At 52.6% G+C, this 17,567-nt stretch overlaps 1 protein-coding gene across 1 annotated transcript in view; it reads left to right on the top strand.

Moving 5' to 3' along the window:
- Positions 1–17,567, top strand: part of PLCG1 (phospholipase C gamma 1) — a gene marked incomplete at its 5' end in the record, with an annotated part of 45,059 nt that overhangs the window by 12,191 nt on the left and 15,301 nt on the right. The window contains 7 exons of the mRNA XM_080354767.1: positions 8,108–8,260; positions 9,065–9,158; positions 9,782–9,829; positions 13,966–14,050; positions 15,122–15,205; positions 15,525–15,547; positions 16,362–16,434. Of these exons, the coding sequence (XP_080210893.1) occupies positions 8,108–8,260; positions 9,065–9,158; positions 9,782–9,829; positions 13,966–14,050; positions 15,122–15,205; positions 15,525–15,547; positions 16,362–16,434 (560 nt within the window). The remainder of the gene's footprint in view (positions 1–8,107; positions 8,261–9,064; positions 9,159–9,781; positions 9,830–13,965; positions 14,051–15,121; positions 15,206–15,524; positions 15,548–16,361; positions 16,435–17,567) is intronic.

The raw sequence follows: 17,567 nt of genomic DNA, 5'->3' as shown, positions 1-17,567 counted from the left end.
TGACACACTCTTCTTGTCCCCACAGCTCCAGGGCTACACCTGAGGGGGCTGGGAAGGAGCTGGAGTGCTTTGCCCAAGGCCTCAAGTTGCACCAGGGGAGGTTTAGATTGGATATTAGGAAACATTTCTTCCTGGAAAGGGCTGTCGGGCACTGGAACAGGCAGCCCAGGGCAGTGCTGGAGTCACCATCCCTGGAGGGGTTTGAAAGACACATAGATGAGGTTCTTAGGGACATGGTTTAGTGACAGTTACATTAATGGTTGGACTCAATGACCTTCAGGGCTTCTTCCAACCAAAATGATTCTATGATTCTCAGGCCATGCAGCCCACCAGAGGCAGAGATGTGGGAGCTGCCAACCTTCACGTCCCTGGTGTGTGTGGGGCTGCGGGCAGAGGCTGTGAGATAGCAGCATCCTGCTTCGCTCGCTCAGGGGATCAGCTTTGGGTTTTTTTTAACTCATATTTTCTTGCAGCTGAGAGTAAGTGGGAGAGATATGCTGACGATACAGGATAGGCAGCTGCCAGCCCACAACTACCTCTGGTTCTAGCATCGGGAGGATGTTTGTGAGCTCTTGAAGGGGCCACCTGTGTGAGCTAAAGCTGGTGGAGCAGCAAGATCAGAGTCAGCCTGGGGAGATGTCCACGGTGTCCTGCAGGAGCAAGGGGACATCTGGGCAAGACCTTTGCCTCCCTGCTCCAGCCTGTAACACGGGTGTGTGGGATGGAGGAGGAAAGGGCGGTTCCTCGCATCCTCTCCTCTGACCCACAGAGCAATGCAGTTGTGTAGCATCTCCTAATCTCCCTGCGCATCTCTTCTAGTTTCCTCTGTAGTTGATAAGGATTTTTTTAGGGGGTACAGGGGAGGAACCAGAGCTCCGAAGCTGCAGGACACGTGGCCCAGGGGCGCAGCGGGGGCAGCGGCAGCCGCAGGCGCAGGCAGGAAGCCCCGGTGCCCGCAGAGCAGCCGGCAGGTCCCTGCGTGCCCTGCGTGGGCTGCCCACGTCTGGGCAGAGCCGCCAGCTCCCAGGGCGGCATTTAAACCCTCTGCCAAATCCTCCTCCTTGCTGATGGATGGAGATCGTCGAGAGGTGAGCCAGGATCTGAGTGGGGATCCAGGCTAGTCCCAGTCATCCTGGCTAACTGGGAGCTCCTTGTTGTCGCATATTCAGCCCATTCAGCTGTTTCGTTTTTTCCAGCGTCTTGCCTCCCCAGCTGATCTCCACATGGGTGTTGCTGCTTCTGGGGCAGAGCTAACGTGACAGTTGCTTCATGGCAAAATGCAGTGTCTTGGAGCAAAAACTGCTGTTTGCTGATGCAGGTAGCAGGTGAGATGAAGCAACTTGCTGGAGCAACCTGAGACACGACTGAGCTGAGTCTGGAGGGGAAAATAACTTTATCTGCATCTTCTCCTGATTCAGGAAAGGTACCTGCATGTGGGGCCAAATGGCCCCTGAGCACCAGGGTGGCTGTGTCCCTCCCTGAGATGGTACTATGGGGGCAAGAGGGCTTTTCACAGGGGGTTTGGTGCCTCACTAACAGGGCAGTGTGTCCATTTTTAGTTCCTAGAGGGTGAGGGATTCGCTGGGGTACAGGGCGCTGCTGGTTTTGTGTTTATGTTGGCCTCCATGGACGCCTCAGCCATGCCTCCTGCCCTCCAAAAAATGAGTAAGGTCAAATTAGAGGCCTCAGCTGGTTTCATCTTGTCCTGTCTGGATAAGCCATCTGTTAATGGCATGGAATCGTCCTTGGGAAACCTGATAGCTGATGCACAGCGATGCTGATGGCAGGCGCGGCAGTGAGGAGGATGCAGTAACCCCATCGCTGCGTCTCTGTGCAGAGACGTTTAATTCACCATTACACTGTCTGCCTTAGTCTCCTCTATTAAGGGAAGCTTGTGGGGTTGAGAGGTTGAGTTATCATCCCTCTGAAAACCTATACTAATGAGAGACGCGTGGCTCTTCCTTCTGAAATGTATATCTAATAGGCTGAGGCTACTGCCTGGCTTCTTGCAGAGGGTATGTAAAGGGCAGGACCCCAATTTTTGTGTTCATTATAGGTGCAATGTGCATTTTGTAAGAGCCGCCTTAATTTTTTGCAGTCCAGCCAAATTCAAGCTCAGGTAATTACTGTCTGTCTGATTCTTCCGGCATCCCCGGTGGACGTGGAGATGGGTCTGTGCGGGGACAACAGCCGGGCTCACCCAGAGCTTTGCCAGCAGAAGGGACTCGATAAATAGCAAAGGGCAGGCGACGGGGCTCCAGACTGCGAGGTGCTGGAGGCTCTGGCCCCCGTCCAGCAAAGCACTTAGCGCACGCTCGACCGTTCCCCTGAAATCATGGGGGACTTCTGGTTGGGCTATTTTTTCTTTTCTTTATTTTGCCGGGTGGTGTTGGGTTGCGGTCAGCAAATCTGAAGCGTTGAGCGGGTGCGGAGCAGCCCCAAGCCGGGCAGGGTTGTTCATGGGTTGATAAACCAGCCGGTGAACCCCAAAACGAGAAGGTGGCTGCAGCCTCCTGCAGCTCCTGGCATCTAGTGCTGACCTGAATATCCATTTCAGGGGGCTTCCACTGAAATATTAAGAGGGAGATAGCACTACTTTATTCTCCATGCTGTTGCATAATAGATTTATCTTATTTTTACCCATATGCACATATGACCTGTGTCCTTTTTTTCTTCCTTTTCCCTCAGCAGCCTTTCCCTGGGGACCTGGCTACCCAATGCCCCTTCCAGTGATGGGAATCCTAGGAATGACTACAGTGTTGTGTTCAGTGGGATCCACAACCTTAAATAGCAGAACAACTTTTTTTGAACCTCTTTTTCTTTGCCAGAATGGGTGGCCTGAAGGCTTTGCTGCTGCCCTGCGGCAGGATCGGTCCATGTCAGCCAGCTGAGGTCAGGCTGGGCTGGGAGTGACCGTGTGGCTGTCACTGCACCGTGTCCCCTAGAGACACACACAGCACCCAGCAGTGCTTATTGAGGGGGTGAGTGTTTTCTTGGAGGCTGTCCCCGATAAATTCAACCTGGAAGGTAATCTGGCATAACCCATCTTTTTATCAGCTATTATTATTATTATCATCATCATCATTATATCAGTTTTACATCTTCCCAGGAATCCTCTGGACATGGAGATTTTGCAGCCCTCAGAGCCCGTTCCAGGGTGTCCTTATCCTTACATGTTGTAACACCCTATCCATCGGCAGTTAAATGAGGCTTGGATGAAGTTTCAGTTTTAAATGATTTTAAGGGCGGATCTGGTTTTCATGTAACCAGAGGATGATTAGGTCTTTTTGTTTTTCCTAAATGGTGTGGGAGTTGGATCTGGGATCAGCTTTTTCTTTCTGATGCAACCCGCTCCTGCTGATGGGAAAGCTCTTTGCCCAGAAATGTGACCAATGTGACCATGTCCTTCTTTTTTTCGGTGCTGGATGCAAGTGGAGGGTCAGCCCTTTCTGCTGCTGGTAGGCTGGGGAGAACTTTGTGGGGGCTGTGAAGGGTTTGCACCTGTTTGCACGTGGTGTGGCTCCGCGTGAAACGTGGGACCATGCGTGGAGCTTTGAGCATCTCTGGGCTGGATGGGCTTTGTCTCTGCTCTGAGACATCTCAGCCCTGCCAGACTGCAGCGGGATTTATATTCCAGCAGAGAGCTTCCCTTCACCTCTGCCACTGCCGTGACACTGAGTTCTTCCTCCTCTTGCCACTGCCCACATGGCATTCAGACCAGTTTTGACCTCCTGCAGTGGCTGCTGCCTCCCACAGCGTGGGAGAGGGCGGCTTGTGGAGGAGGAGATGTGGCTCACGGTGGCGACTGGTGCTTCTCCGTGACGGTTTCACCCTGGATGAGCTGCTGCTTGTTCTTCTGCCCAGGCACATGTATTAACCCACGCTGCTGGGGCCCCACCAGATGCTCATCCCCTGGCCTTTGGCCAGATCCCTGGTAGGTCTTTCTCAGCAAGGACCCAAGGCGCAGACCTGCGTTGGTGCATGGGGGCTGCTGTGATGCCACCACTCACCTGGGGAGCTGCTGGTGCTGAGGGTGATGGAGTGCTGGTTAGATGCCATTTCTACCTCATTGCACTCATGGAGAACCTCTGCTGTGCTTCCAGCTCGCCTCCAACTCCTGCCCTCTCCTTTTGAATTTCCACTCCCTGCTCAAGGCTGGCTGCCAGGTTCCCCTGCCTGCCCTGGGGGGTCCGGGCTGCCCCCACAACCCTCCCCACAGGTTTGCAAAGCCACAGGGCTCTGCCTGAGTAAACACAGGCACTGCCAAACAGATCCAAGTGTGTGGATCAGCAGCCAATGGCTCTTGCTGCAGCAGCCATGATGGGACCAGGCAGGGGGGATTAAAAGACAAAAATGACCCAAGCCTGAGGGGACAGGAGGCTGCCACGGGTTCCTGTTTACTGGCAGGAGGGTGGTCAGGGTGTGTGCAGGTGGCTCTGTGTGCCTTGGCACTCTTGCGTGCTGTGGTGGAAACAGTTACAGGTTGGAGTTTGGTTTATTGTCTGGAATATTGTCTGGGGAAGGCAGGGGAACCATTGTGTTGCATAAACCAGGAATCAACTCAAGTGTCAGTATTTAACTGTAATTTGGAGGTGAGTGAATCTTAAATCCGCGGTGTTGGCAAGACATAGGGTTTCATCCAGCTGGGCAGGAGGCTGCGCCCTCAGAGGGTTGGTCTCTATAGAAGCATTTTCTTTAAAAAAGCTAAAAGTGTTGCTCTCTTGAAAAAAAACCCAAAACAGTACAGTTTGCAGATGTGCGTTGGATGGAGGAAGAGGAAATAGTCTGGAATAATGTGCTTGGCTGTGGCGGTGGTGAGGACGGGCAAGAGGATGGGGAGAGTGGTACCTGGGTGTGGGAGAGGGGAGTTGGGAACCAGGGGAGGGCAAGGGGAGATGGGGCTGTAGGCTCTGCCTCCATTGCCTGCTAGTCACAAGCTTTCCTGCAGCCTTTCTGCCAGGAGCAGAGCTGAGGTTGAGCACCGCTCAGCCCAGGCTGCACAATGCAGCCGGAGCAGGTTTTGCACCGCTCGGCTGCACGGTCCTGCGGCAGCGGCCCTGGCTGGTGCTGGGCAAAGCTGGGCTTACCCCAGGGCCAGCAAATCACCGAGCTGGTATGAGCAAATACAGCGAGACCCAGGCTATAGCAAGGTGTCTTCATCTCTCTTTCTCTCATGCACAGCAGCTCCATGGGTGCTGGAGGGAGGACCTGCGGTGGGATGGAGGCAGAGGCTGGTGCAGGGAAGCAGTGTTTTGGTGCTTGCTTGTTCGGGATGGTGGCATTTGTGCTCGCTGTGCTTCCTGCTCAGAGTCATTTCCTTCCATGCTGCGAGGGGGCCGGGAAGGTGTTTGAGTCAGTAGAGACAGCGAGGTTTGCGAGGCTGATCTGCTGCTCTGCGGCAAGAGGAGGGCTGCACAAACCAAACTCTAAACTGCCTTCTCCCCGGCACACGCAGGCATGTTTGGGAGGATGAGAGCGATGAGCAAGCAGCTGCAAGCATGCGTGGGCTGGAGGTTTTTGCCCCGCTCCCTCTGGGTGCACGGTGCTCGCGGAGGCTGCCCTTTGCCCTAGGAATTCCCTGCGTGCTTCTGTCTTTAAACGCTTCACTGGCTCCAGGGCTCTCACCGTTGCCTGGATTTTAGGTATGCAGTTTGTAACTATAGCTCTTACTACTTACTTACTAACCTGCTGGTGCTCCGTGCAGCGAGAGCTGAGTGCAGGGCGTAGTTAGCACACTGTGGCATCCTGAAGCAGAGACGAGATGCTTGCAGCGTGGTGCAAAGGAAGGCCATTAATATTTTGGCACCTTCCTTCAGTAGTAATTGCCTAGTGAACTACCATGAAACTCCAGTTGCCAGTTCTCTCCCACTGCGTTGGTCAAGCCCTGCATCTTTCAAAGACAGGAATAATCTTCAGCCCTGCTGTGCATGTCCTGGATGCAAAGACCTTAACCGTGATATGGTTTTTTAAGGGCTTAAATAACAAGCTGTGTCACTAAGGATGTGAGCACATGGGCAGGTTACAGCAGGGCATGGAGATGTTTGAACTTCCAGCCAGCTCATTTCGAAAGGGTTCACGCTCTTGCTTATTTTAAGGAGCTTGTCCATCCACTCTTTGCAGCCCCAAGGAGCTGGTCTGTCTGTGCACTCGTCCCGAGTTGCTGAGGTTTGGAGGGTTATTGAAGTGGTCAGTCTGGATACACCCCAGATCAGGCTGCCGTCATCGCCAGATGCACAGCCACAGTGCTGCACGGTGTGCCTGCTAAAAGAGGATCCCACATTCCTTGTGTGGGGTTTGTGAGTCTCCCCAAAGTCAAGCCTTGTGTCTGGCTTGCCGTGATTCTTGTTTGGAGCGAACATCATCTCTCGTGATGCGGTTCAGTGGTGTCAGCACTGCTGTGGGTGATGAGCAGGTCGCATTTCTGTCTGGTTTTAAACTGCAGTAAATTGAAATGAATGACGAGTCGATCCACCGTGAGTGCAGTAAGTGGAGTTTAATTGGGATGAATTACATGCCAGGTTTGCAGTAATCTCCATCCCACATTGCTTAGAAGCATCATCTGCTTTGGAAACGTGACTCAGAAATGTTGCTATTCGATTCCCACGAGCATTTAAGAAACTATTTTTCCAGGAAGCAGAGATTTCTTGGGTTTGGTGGTGGTTTTGGGGGTTTTTTTCCTTGTTATTTTCTCTTTGTTTTGTGACAATCAGAGTCCTTTCCCAGAATTTCCTCCGGGGAGGGAGGCTGTGAGGGGCTCCCTTACCAGGGTCTCTCAGCCCCGTCTCCTCGCTCGGTGTTTAATGCTCCTGCCAGCTCTAAGCACTGTGTCCACAGCTGCCCTTGCACTGTGCTTTCTTCTATGGCCTCCTGAACACCACCCAGAGGTGACAAACACTTTGTCCCTCTTTGGCTAGCGAAGGACAGAGTTTTCTTGGTGAAGACAGTGCAAATGTGAAGGTAGATGCACCCTGGGCATCCTGGTGGTGCTTGGAGGAGCTGGGAGGATGCCAATGGGGCAAGGGGGAGATGCCAGAAACTACAGACATAATTTAGGATGAAAATAGGGAGGGGGAAGGCAGGGGAACCATTGAGTTGCATAAACCAGGAATCAACTCAAGTGTCAGTATTTAACTGTAATTTGGAGGTGAGTGAATCTTAAATCCGCGGTGTTGGCAAGACATAGGGTTTCATCCAGCTGGGCAGGAGACTGCGCCCTCAGAGGGTTCGTCTCTATAGAAGCATTTTCTTTAAAAAAGCAAAAAGTGTTGCTCTCTTGAAAAAAAAACCAAAACAGTACAGTTTGCAGATGTGTGTTGGATGGAGGAAGAGGAAAGTGTGAGGTGTGAAGCTAAAGGGGGAAGGAGCTTCTAGCAGCAGTAGTGCTGCCCTCTGCTCTCACTGTGGGTGAGACATCTGACCATTCTTGGGGGACACCGAGGTCAATAGGGGGGTGGTGGCTGTGGAGGCCTCCTGGGGACCCGGCAGGAAGGGGCTGTGCTCGCAGGCTTGTGTGCAAACACAACCACATGCGCGTGGGGAGAGAGAGATGTGCAAGGTAAGTGGTGAGATCTGTGCTGCTTTGGAAGGTTGAGGAGCGAGCTGGGGCTCTCGAAGGGCTTGTCTAAGGTGAGAGGTGAGGGCAGCAGCTCTGGGAGGACTTGGGCACCTGCGGCCGTGCTGAGGATCAGGCTGTGCCGGAGCTCTGGGTATAGCTCTTTGGCCCGTGCCGTGAGCGGTGGCACAGCTGGAGCAGGAGGCTGCTGTGACAGCTCTGATATTGCCCAAATGCAGCAAGTCCTTCACAAGTCACCATCCCCAGCACCTGCCCACTATCCTCAAAGCTCCGGCAGCTCTGCTGGGGCTGGGGCAGCCATCCCACCCTTGATTTCCAGCCCAGCCAGGGAAACATGGTTCCTGGGGCTGAGCTTTTCAGAGCCCAGCTCCGCGGTGCTATAGGCATGCCTGGGTCTGCCATCGTGCGATGGGTGGAAATCCAGCTCTTCAGGTGGCTAAAACTGCTTTTTCCGTGCCCTTCCTTCTTATCTGTCTTCATGGGAATTTCAAGCTATTCACTGAATTCCCCGTTCCTTTTCCCTTTCTCTCATAGTGGATATTCGTGAAATCAAAGAGATTCGTCCAGGAAAAAATTCACGTGACTTTGACCGGTACCAGGAGGATCCGTCTTTCCGACTGGACCAGTCTCACTGCTTCGTTGTCCTCTATGGCACGGAATTCAGGCTCAAGACCCTCAGCTTGCAAGGTAAAGCACTCGTGGCACCGGGGCTGTGCCAGGGCAGGGTTGGGCAGGCACCTCATCACCACAGGACCCAAACTTCTGTTGTATCCTTCCACAAGTGAACTGGAACATATCCTTGGAGAGATGCTTTTTTCACCCCCCCAAGGAGATGCCTTTGGAAGAAGGTGACACTGGTTCCCTGAAGGGTACATATTCAACCCCTAGATAAATTAGTTCATTCACCCAGTAAACCAAAAAGTTGGGTGAACCAAAGCCCCTAGTTCAAATGTGTGCTTGAAATTATTTTATCTCAGCTTGGTGTGTTGGTGTTCAATAGCTGCATTGTGGTAACCGGCCGCATGCATGAAGTGGTAAAGTCTCACTTACTTCTGCTTTGCAAATCTGAGCAAGAAAATGCTGCCGATGGCAAACAGTAACTCAGGAAGCCACGGTACCTCTGAGGTGTTGGTCTCAGCCTTCCTCAACACCTTGTCTCTTGACTTAAGCTGGACTTGGAGAACCCAGTCTGATGTTTTGATATTGAAAGAGGGGAGGTTTATGCCTTTGAGTCTCCTGTTTGGATGGAGAACAGGCTTGTGATCACCTGCTGCAGTTCAGCTGATGGATGATATCACCCTTGCACGACAGGCAGGGACAAGGGGACCAGCCAGCCATGTATATCCCGAGGGAGTGAGCAGGGACAGGAGACCAGAAGAGAGGTGAAGGAAGGAATAGGGATTTAAGATGCTGGGGGTAGCCTCAAGAGGTTTGGGTTGGTGACCATCTTCTCTGTCCCTTCCTCCCATTTCTCCTGTGCACTCTCCACAGCCACGTCCGAGGACGAGGTCAACATGTGGATCAAGGGGCTGAACTGGCTGGTGGCAGACACTCTAAGGGCTGCCACCCCCCTGCAGATTGAAAGGTGAGGAACTGCTCCTTGTTCTGCTCTTGTTTTCTTTTTTGTTTTTGTTTTTTTTTTTTCCCTTTTCTGTCCTTTTTTGACAGCAAAAGGTGACCACAGTGCCAACATCTCTCATTCCCTCTGAGCTGCTCTGACCTGGTGCTCCTTTCTCTGCACTCAAGAGGTTCCATCCTGTTACCTCTCTGCACTGCATCATCTATGGCCAGAATCTGCTCTCACATGCGTGCAGGAAAAAGGAGCTTTACCACGAAACAGATGTTTTTATGTGGGCGCAGCCTGTGTTGTAGTATCATAGAATGATTTGGGTTGGCAGAGACCTTAAAGATCATCTAGTTCAACTCCCATCTGCTGCAATTTGGTGTAGAGGCACGTAAAAGAGGATAGTTTTGGGTTTTGTCTTATCTGTGGGCTCATTTTCAGGCTGAGAGAGTTTTAAAGGGGGGTAAGTTGCCTGCATGAGTAGGGCAGGCTGCCTCGGGAAGGGGAGCAGAGCCAGTGGGAAGGAGGGCTGTGGGAGCGGATGGCATGTCAGTGAGCATCTTCCAGAGACAGGAGCACAGCAAACAGGCTTGTGGTCGAGGAGCTGGGGCTCAGTGTGTGTGTGTTTCTGCCTTTTCATTCAGGTGGCTCCGGAAACAGTTCTACTCGCTGGATCGCAACCGGGAGGACAGGTAAGAGAGAAGACCCTCACTTCCGCAGATGTGCACATTCATAGAAGGGTTTGAGCTGGGAAGATTTACTTTTAACTTGAACCCTAGCTTTTCTTTTTTTTTTTCTTTTTCTTTTTTTGGGTTCTTTAGGTTTTTTATTTTCATTTCCAAGAAACCTTAATTTAAGTCCCAATACTACCCCAGCTGATTTTCACTGAATTAAAAAAGCATTAAAAATTGTCTTGTTTCCCTGAGCTATTTAAACCCAGTAACACCTGGAGAGCCCATAGAGCACTGTGCAGATCTCTGGGCTCCAGAGCATCCACTGCTTGGTCTTTACTGATGCCATTGGTCTCACACTGCTACTGATTTCCACATTTCACGCTGAGCCCTGGGGTCCTTCTCACCTTTGCAGCAACGTTCTGCCAAGAAACTTGCCCCATGAACCCGGGTGGGTGACCGTGGGCAGATAGGTTGGTCCTGGGGATTGGCAGGTGAGAATCACGGTTCTGTACTCGTTAGGAGAAGCGATCGGCTCCTCTCATCCCACTTTGCTCCCTGCTGCTGTGTCCTTCCCTGTGACAGCCAGGACAGATGGACAGCCCTGTTGTTGGGCAGCCGGGTGTTAAATTCAACCTGTCGGCATCTTGGAGCGGTGCGGGACTGTGTTGCTTTGGGGAAATCCTGCCGTGTTGGACATTTTTGCGTTTGCAGTGATTTCTATCGTGGCACGGCGAGAGCACCATTGGGTGTATGGGGATTTTGCGGAGGAGGGATAAGTCCTTGCAGAGGCAGAAAGGGAATGAGAGGCGGCTTTAATCTGTTGCAGCTGCTCTGCATATGCCACACACCTTTCAAATCCAGGCTTGGGTTTTATACACGGTGTACTGGTTTTCAGTGGTGACCAGGCTTAATATTTCCTAATTGAGCGGTGGAGAGCACTGAGGCAGGTGCTGGGGGTGGCTGCATGGGGGTTTTGGAGCACGAACGCAGGGGAAATGGAAAAAAATGGTCTTTTTTCTCATCTGATTATACAGTAAAACTGATGAAATGGCATCCAGACAAGAGAGATTGAACATATAGATCCGTCTGGCCGAGGCATGCTCAGCAGAGCTGAAAGCCAGCCTTTTACGTCTCTCCTGTTGCTTTTCTTAATATCATCTTTCTGTTGGAGTTTAGAATTAAGCCAGCAAAATACAGTCAATTCCTTACCTGTCGGTAAAGGGAAGCAAGTTCAATGCAAACAGCTTAGTTGGAAGAGCTGCTGCTCCAGCCTGAGCGGCAAAAGGAGCAAAACACCAATGGAGAGCGAATGCAGACAGACTTTTAGGTCTCCCCATTTTACAAGCATCCGTGTGTTTTCTGCAGAGTAGAGGTAGCTGTTATGAGACACGTACATCTCTTGGATTAAGTCTTTGCCTTTATGAGGTGTTTCAGCATTAACTTTGGTGTCGCTGGGCTCATTGCTTTTGCTTCCAAGCCTGGAAATGGGTTTGAAAAGGGAACAAGGAGTTGTGTTTTTTTAAAAAAAAACACACTTATTTTGCAAACCATCCTTGGTCCTTTCCAGAATGGGCAGTTTTTTGGCCAGAAATCAATCCTGGTATTCATGTACCCCATGCTCTCCCCATAGCCCAGTCCCCTGCACTGGAGCCCTTTCCTCTCTGCCTGCTCCTGGGTGCCTGTGCAAAGCGTCCAGCATGCCGGCAGATGTGGGGCTGTTTTCACTGGCTGCGGGGCCTTTGGGTATTTGTTTTTCCAAAGGAGGTTAGGTGGGAAGGGGAGGATAACAGGATGCTGTGTTTTTGGGTTTTTTTTTTTGGCTTCCTAACTGCTGCAGAGGAGACTGTTTCACCTCTGGCTGGGAGCAGAGTTACAGCACTGGAGGCCGGGTGGGGAAAATGTTTTCATTCCATTGGAGAGGGCTGGATCTGTCCTTTGGCCTGTTTGTCATAAGACTTTAAAGAACTTCCGTAGAAGAAATTAGTTTATTTGTTTTTTATTTTACTTTCTGGTCTCCGAAAGTACCAAGCTGTTTATCCAAGGTCTCCAGCACTTTAATGTTACTAATAACACACAGTAAATAAAATCCTTCCATAACTGTTCCTGCTCTGGAAGCAGAGAGGGAAATGTTGGTCACAGCTTTTACAGTGTTGGCTCTCGCCTCCCCCGGTGCTGTCACATCGCTGGGCTGTGCCATGGTCCAGCATGTCCCTGTGGACCAGCCCAGCATCACCAGATGCCCCAACCCCATCCCGACCCCTGGTCCTGCTGCTCAGCCCCTCCGGCCCTTCCTCTGGGAGGTCCCCCATGGTCACAGCCTCATGGCGAGGGGGGAATCACTGCTGGGTGGCCCTGGGGGCTCTGGGCATCTCATCGGGGGTCCCACGAGAGCTGCTGCATGCTGTGGTCCTTGACACGTGAGAGCAACTCTCGTGAGCCACTGTTGTGTTCCTGGCCCCACCACATCACCCTGTTTCTCTGTAGCTGAGGCTCCCCTGCCCCAGGTGTTTGTGTTTGAGGAGGGGAAGGGCAGGTTTCCCTCCCCAAAACACTCACCTTGAGCCCTAAGGGTAAGTTCTGCTGGGGGAGGTGGAGGTGCAGGGGGAGCCCCCGGAGCTGCTGCTCATGCTGAGAGCGGGTTGCTGGCTCTGTGGCGCACGCCGGGATGGAAAGGGAGGCTGGTGCCATTTGCCAGCTTTTTTTATTTCCTATTTTTTCCTGCCAGCGAGAGGCTGCACGCTGCCTGCACGCTGCCTGCACGCTGCCTGCACGCTGCCTGCACGCTGCCTGCACGGCCCGTGGGCACGAAGCGGGAGCCAGGCCAGGTCCTGCTCTGGCCATGGGTGCGTCCCGGCCCCCGGCGGCTCTGAGCCTGGAAACAAGGGCTCTCTGTGTCCTGCTGGCCACAGCAGCCCCTGTCTCGCAGCGCCTGACACCAGCCGCTTTCTCTCTCTCCTTGGGACTCCCTCCATCCCTCCTCCTTTCCATGTCATTTGAGATCCCCCTGTTTCCAGGGGAAAGCATAAAAGAGACACGGTTCACTCATCACATGTTGCTGCAGATGACAGTGTGACCTCTGCACAGACCATCTTCCCCAGCATGTTTATATCTGCACCCCAAAGCTGTGAGCATCCCCAGGGTCAGACCTATCCTACGCTTTGCAGGATGGGGGAGCATCCTGCAGGGTCCTGGGCTCCCACTTGCTTGGCAGGGGGCAAAAGCAGCATGTGATTGCTGAGGCAGGCTCAGAGGACTTGCTTTTAAGGCAGGAGCTGCCAGAAAATGATTGCATGCAGACCTCTGGCTTCTTAAATCCTACAGATGGGGGACATCCACGTTTTTCCTTGCTGCAGGGCTGTTGCTCCGTGGGGATCAATGCCAGAGCAGACGCGGGTGGCTCAGGGCTCTGTACTGCCTGTCCCTGCCTGCCCAGGTGCAGGATCTCACTCGGGGTTGGCACCGCAGCCCTCCCCAGTCTGAGAACTGGCATGTTTGGTGCAAGGGGATCCGGGGGCAGCCATGCTGGCCATCCCCTGCCAGCAGTTTGTGTGGCTATGGCTGGGGAGCACAGCTGGGCACGACGTGGCGGCGCTGTGCCTGTGGCTAGACACTGGAAATGGCTTTTTTCCTCTCCTTAGGATAAAATTAGCTGGGTCCAAACCACTCGCAAAGCTTGCCATCCTGCAGCTCCCTCCGCAGGCCAGGGAGTGGGCTTTGGAGGGATTTGGTCACCCAGCATCCATGTTGGGGCACAGATACTTGAAAAATGCTTCTCTTTGCCCGTTCCTATAAAGCAGGAGCACTGTATGGCTGTTGCAGCATCGGCTCGGGTGGGCTGAGGGTGCTGGACTGGCCCTGCAGCATTTGGAGCTCCCAGGAATGGTGTGTGCAGGTCCCACTGGGATGCAAGTGCCTCTCTCTGCTCCCCATGTGCAGCATATACAGTGTTCATCAGAGTGGAAAAAACGTTCTTCTGTTTGGTCCCAACCTTTGGTACCAACTCCATTGTTCCTCCAGGGATGAGCATCTCTCCTTGTGTGTCACAGCTGATGTCCCTTTGGGCATGGCCGCTCAGTGCACGTGGCGTCCCAGTCCTAGGGGGAGGCCCTTCCATCCCAGAGCTCCTGAACATGTTTCTCCTCTTTCTGAGCCAGGATCTCCACCAAGGATCTGAAGAACATGCTGTCTCAGGTCAACTACCGGGTCCCCAACATGAGGTTCCTGCGGGAGAGACTCACGGTGAGTGTGTGACCCGTCCAATTTCCTCTTTAGAGCTGGGGACCCTGTTACCTGTCTGTGGGCAAAACCTGGTGCTGTTGAACTCCCACAGTGTGTTTGCATATTGCAGAGGCTCCCAGCCTTTCCTGGGAGGGCCCCCACCCACGGCAGCGACTGAAGAGGTGCCAGCTCCCACTGGCTGCCACACCCTGGCCCGTTTGTGGCCAGCGCCCTCTCTTCGCCCCACCTTGCCTCCCCCGCTCCCCACATGGCTCCTGGCTTTGATTGAGAGCTTTGCCCTGGTGGGGTAGAGTGCAGGAGGAGGGGCAGCGAGGCCACATGCCAGGTCCTGCATCCCAAGTCCTGCATCCCACTGCCAGCATCCCTGCAGACTCAGGAACAAAGGGGATGAGGTGTCACCCACAGCTCTTCTGTGGCCACTTGGTCTCTGAGTTGCATGGCAAGGTTACAGCTTTGAAAGATGTTAGTGTTTGGCTGGTGTGGTTGTTAAAGATTCACAAAAGCTTCAGTTTTCCTAAGAAAGGTCCTGCTGGTCCCACCAGCCTTCTGAAGGATCCAGCTCCTGCCCCACTTGCAGATGAGTAGTTTTGTGCATATCTGACAAGCAGAGAATACAGATCTGCAAAATCAACAATTGTGGCCTTGGTCAGGAGGGTCGTCTTGTGATGACCAGCCATTTCCACCAGCACCGAACTCCGAGGCCAAAGAGTGGCATATCCAAAGGAGAACACAGGCTTGGGGTCTTGCAGTTTCCAGACACTTCAGATATATACTCTGTGCAAATGAAAAACTAAAATGATCCTTTTGTAACTATTCAAGTAGGTGACGTGATGCTTTTATGCAGGTGAGCTTGGAGAATCGTGTAACTCGGTTTAGGATGTGCTGGTGTCCTGGGTAGCACAGGGTCCCGCTGGTCCTGGCACAGACGTGCAGAGGTGGGACGCAAAGTCTGGCCAGGCTTTGGCCTCTTCCTCCTTTTCCCCTGGGAATTCTGGTGTGAGCAGATACTTCCCAGGCCATGCAGAGTTCCCTGTGGCCCCTATAAAACCTCTGGGTGTTTTTGTGTCACAGGATGTGGAGCAGAGGAATGGGGATATCACGTACGGGCAGTTTGCACAGCTCTACCGCAGCCTGATGTTCAGTGCCCAGAAAATGGTAAGAGCTGAATTCTCCAGGGCCGGGAAGCAGGAGTAGAGACTGTATTTATTACTGGGCATTCCCTCTTAATTGCCTTTTTAACCCTGCTGTCCTCAGCTAATAGCTCTTGTCTCCTACCTCAGGGCCAGGGAAGGCAGAGAGTAAAGAAGTTACTGCTACTGGGGATGGGGGAGGCGGGGGTGAGTCGTGGCTGTAAGGAAAGCCGAGCTGCACAGCGCTGGTTTGCCAACCCCGTTACATTCTCGATCAATTTGTGCTTTCACATACGTTGTTGAGATTGAGTGCAAACCTAATGCTTGTGCTTCTTCTTTTGCAGATGGATGTCCCGTTCCTAGAAAGGTGGATGATTCTCTGTATTTTCTGGGAAAAGGGCTGTTTTCTTTTGCTCTGTAACAGGCTTTGGCGCCTGCAGCAGTATGTTGGGGAGGAGGAATGCTGTACACCTCTCACCACTGCGCTGCTTGCATTTTTGCACTCTAAATAAGCATCTCTGCTGTAGACACTCCAACTCGGGTCAGTAAGGGGTCTCGTCCTCCCAGACAGGAGAAAAGAGTGTTGGCAGGGACCTCAGCTGACCATCTGGTTCATCCCTCAGCCCAGGGCAGCCAGCACTACCCAGTCCTTTTTTTGTTAATGTTAGTCCCCAGCATGGTTCTCCATTGCATCCATGGACAAGTCTTTTGAGTTAATAGGCTACAAATGGGTCCCTCCTTTATTCCCTGCCCTACCTCTGGGAGTCCATGTCCTCTGGATACCTGTAGCTCTATCTGTCTACAGTCACCCCTTGACTGCCCTGCACTTATTTAGCTCCTTTCACTCTTGTACAAGCCAGACTCTCTAATTTTCTTTTTACAAATCAGTCCCTCTGATGATTTTTGCTGCCCTTCACCACAGTTTCACATTGTTGTGTCCATGGCAGTGAGAATCCTGGACTGCTCCTGGAGCAGCCCCTGCCTCTCAGATGTGGTCATATAATCTCAGCTGCTGTTTGTTTGCTGTCGTGCCCTCCCCAGATCTCTCTGCTTTCATGGGGCACATCTCGCTTGCACATGCTGTGGTGCTTGCAGATGGCATCTCACATGATGCCGATAACAGTTGGTCATGATGTGCTGCATAAGTGACCAAAGCTTCTCTCTCTCTCTTCGCTTTCCAGGTGTGGAGAAAGGTCTGAGCACTTCAGGGTGTCGCTGCTGGAGTTGCAGAAGTTCTTGCTGGAGTACCAGAGGGTAAGCTCGAGGCTGGCCCAGGGGAGGGAGGATGGGGTAGGCAGCGGTATTGGTATGGATCTGATATTCCAAGGGGTCTCCTTGCCGTGGAGCTGTGGTGATTTGGTGGTGTAGTGTTCTGCCTGGCACGGCCACAACCTGAGCTCACCCTTCCTGGAGCAGGAGGTGATGCAGGGAAAGTGCTGGTGAGGGTAAACCTGGCCTTGGCTGGCCACCCTGGCCAGAAAAGGGACCAGGAGGAGAAGATCTGAGAGGAGTGGAGGTGCCGGGGGGAGGAACTGCTCAGTGGAGATTTACCCCCTCCCTGTGACCTTGGCTGGTTCTGGAGGATTGCAGCAGCTCAAGTGTCATAGAGTCATAGCATTATTTTGGTTGGAAAAGACCTTTAAAATCATTGGGTCCAGCTGTTAACCCAACACTGCTACTAAACCATGTCCCTAAGAACCTCATCTACCTATCTTTTAAACTCCTCCAGGGATAGTGACTCCACCACTTCCCTGGGCAGCCTGTTCCAATGCCTGACAACCCTTTCTGGGAAGAAGTTTTTCCTGATATCCAATCTAAACCTCCCCCGGAGCAACTTGAGGCTGTTTCCTCTTGTCCTATGTCTTGTTATGTGAGAGAAGAGACTGATCGCCTTTCGCTACAACCTCCTTTTGGGTAGTCGTGGTCCATCCCGTCTGCTTGGGAGGTCTCAGCTCCCGAGGAGCAGCTGATTGATTCGACTGCTGACCTTTCCATTTAAAAGTGATCTTAGGTCATTCAGCAAGCACAGCATGCATGCCTGGACACACACACAGATGCAAGCAGTGCATTTGCAGGCTGAACAGACCCTTTATTTTGACTCCTGCTGGGTTCCTGTCTTGTTACTGGTCTTCTCCAGGAGGACAGGGGTGGCTGGTGAAAACACGGCCATGAGAGCGTGGAGCCTCTGGCTTTGCACCGTGCCCCCCATCTCCCACTGCTGCCTCCCTGCCCATGGTCTGCAGCAAGCAGAGGGTTAACCAGTGGAGGGATGAAGGAGCCATTTGATGGCCTAATGTGAGACACCCAGGGAGAGAAGCAGCAAAAGGAAACAGAGTTGGCTTCTGGTGCCAAAGGAGGAGGGATGGCAGATGTGTGCAAAGGAGCTA

The sequence above is a fragment of the Nesoenas mayeri genome (assembly GCF_963082525.1).
Source record: "Nesoenas mayeri genome assembly, chromosome: 16".
Taxonomy (NCBI): domain Eukaryota; kingdom Metazoa; phylum Chordata; class Aves; order Columbiformes; family Columbidae; genus Nesoenas; species Nesoenas mayeri.
The sequence above is the reverse complement of the archived record's forward strand: the minus strand, read 5'-3'. Positions and strand labels throughout refer to the sequence as shown.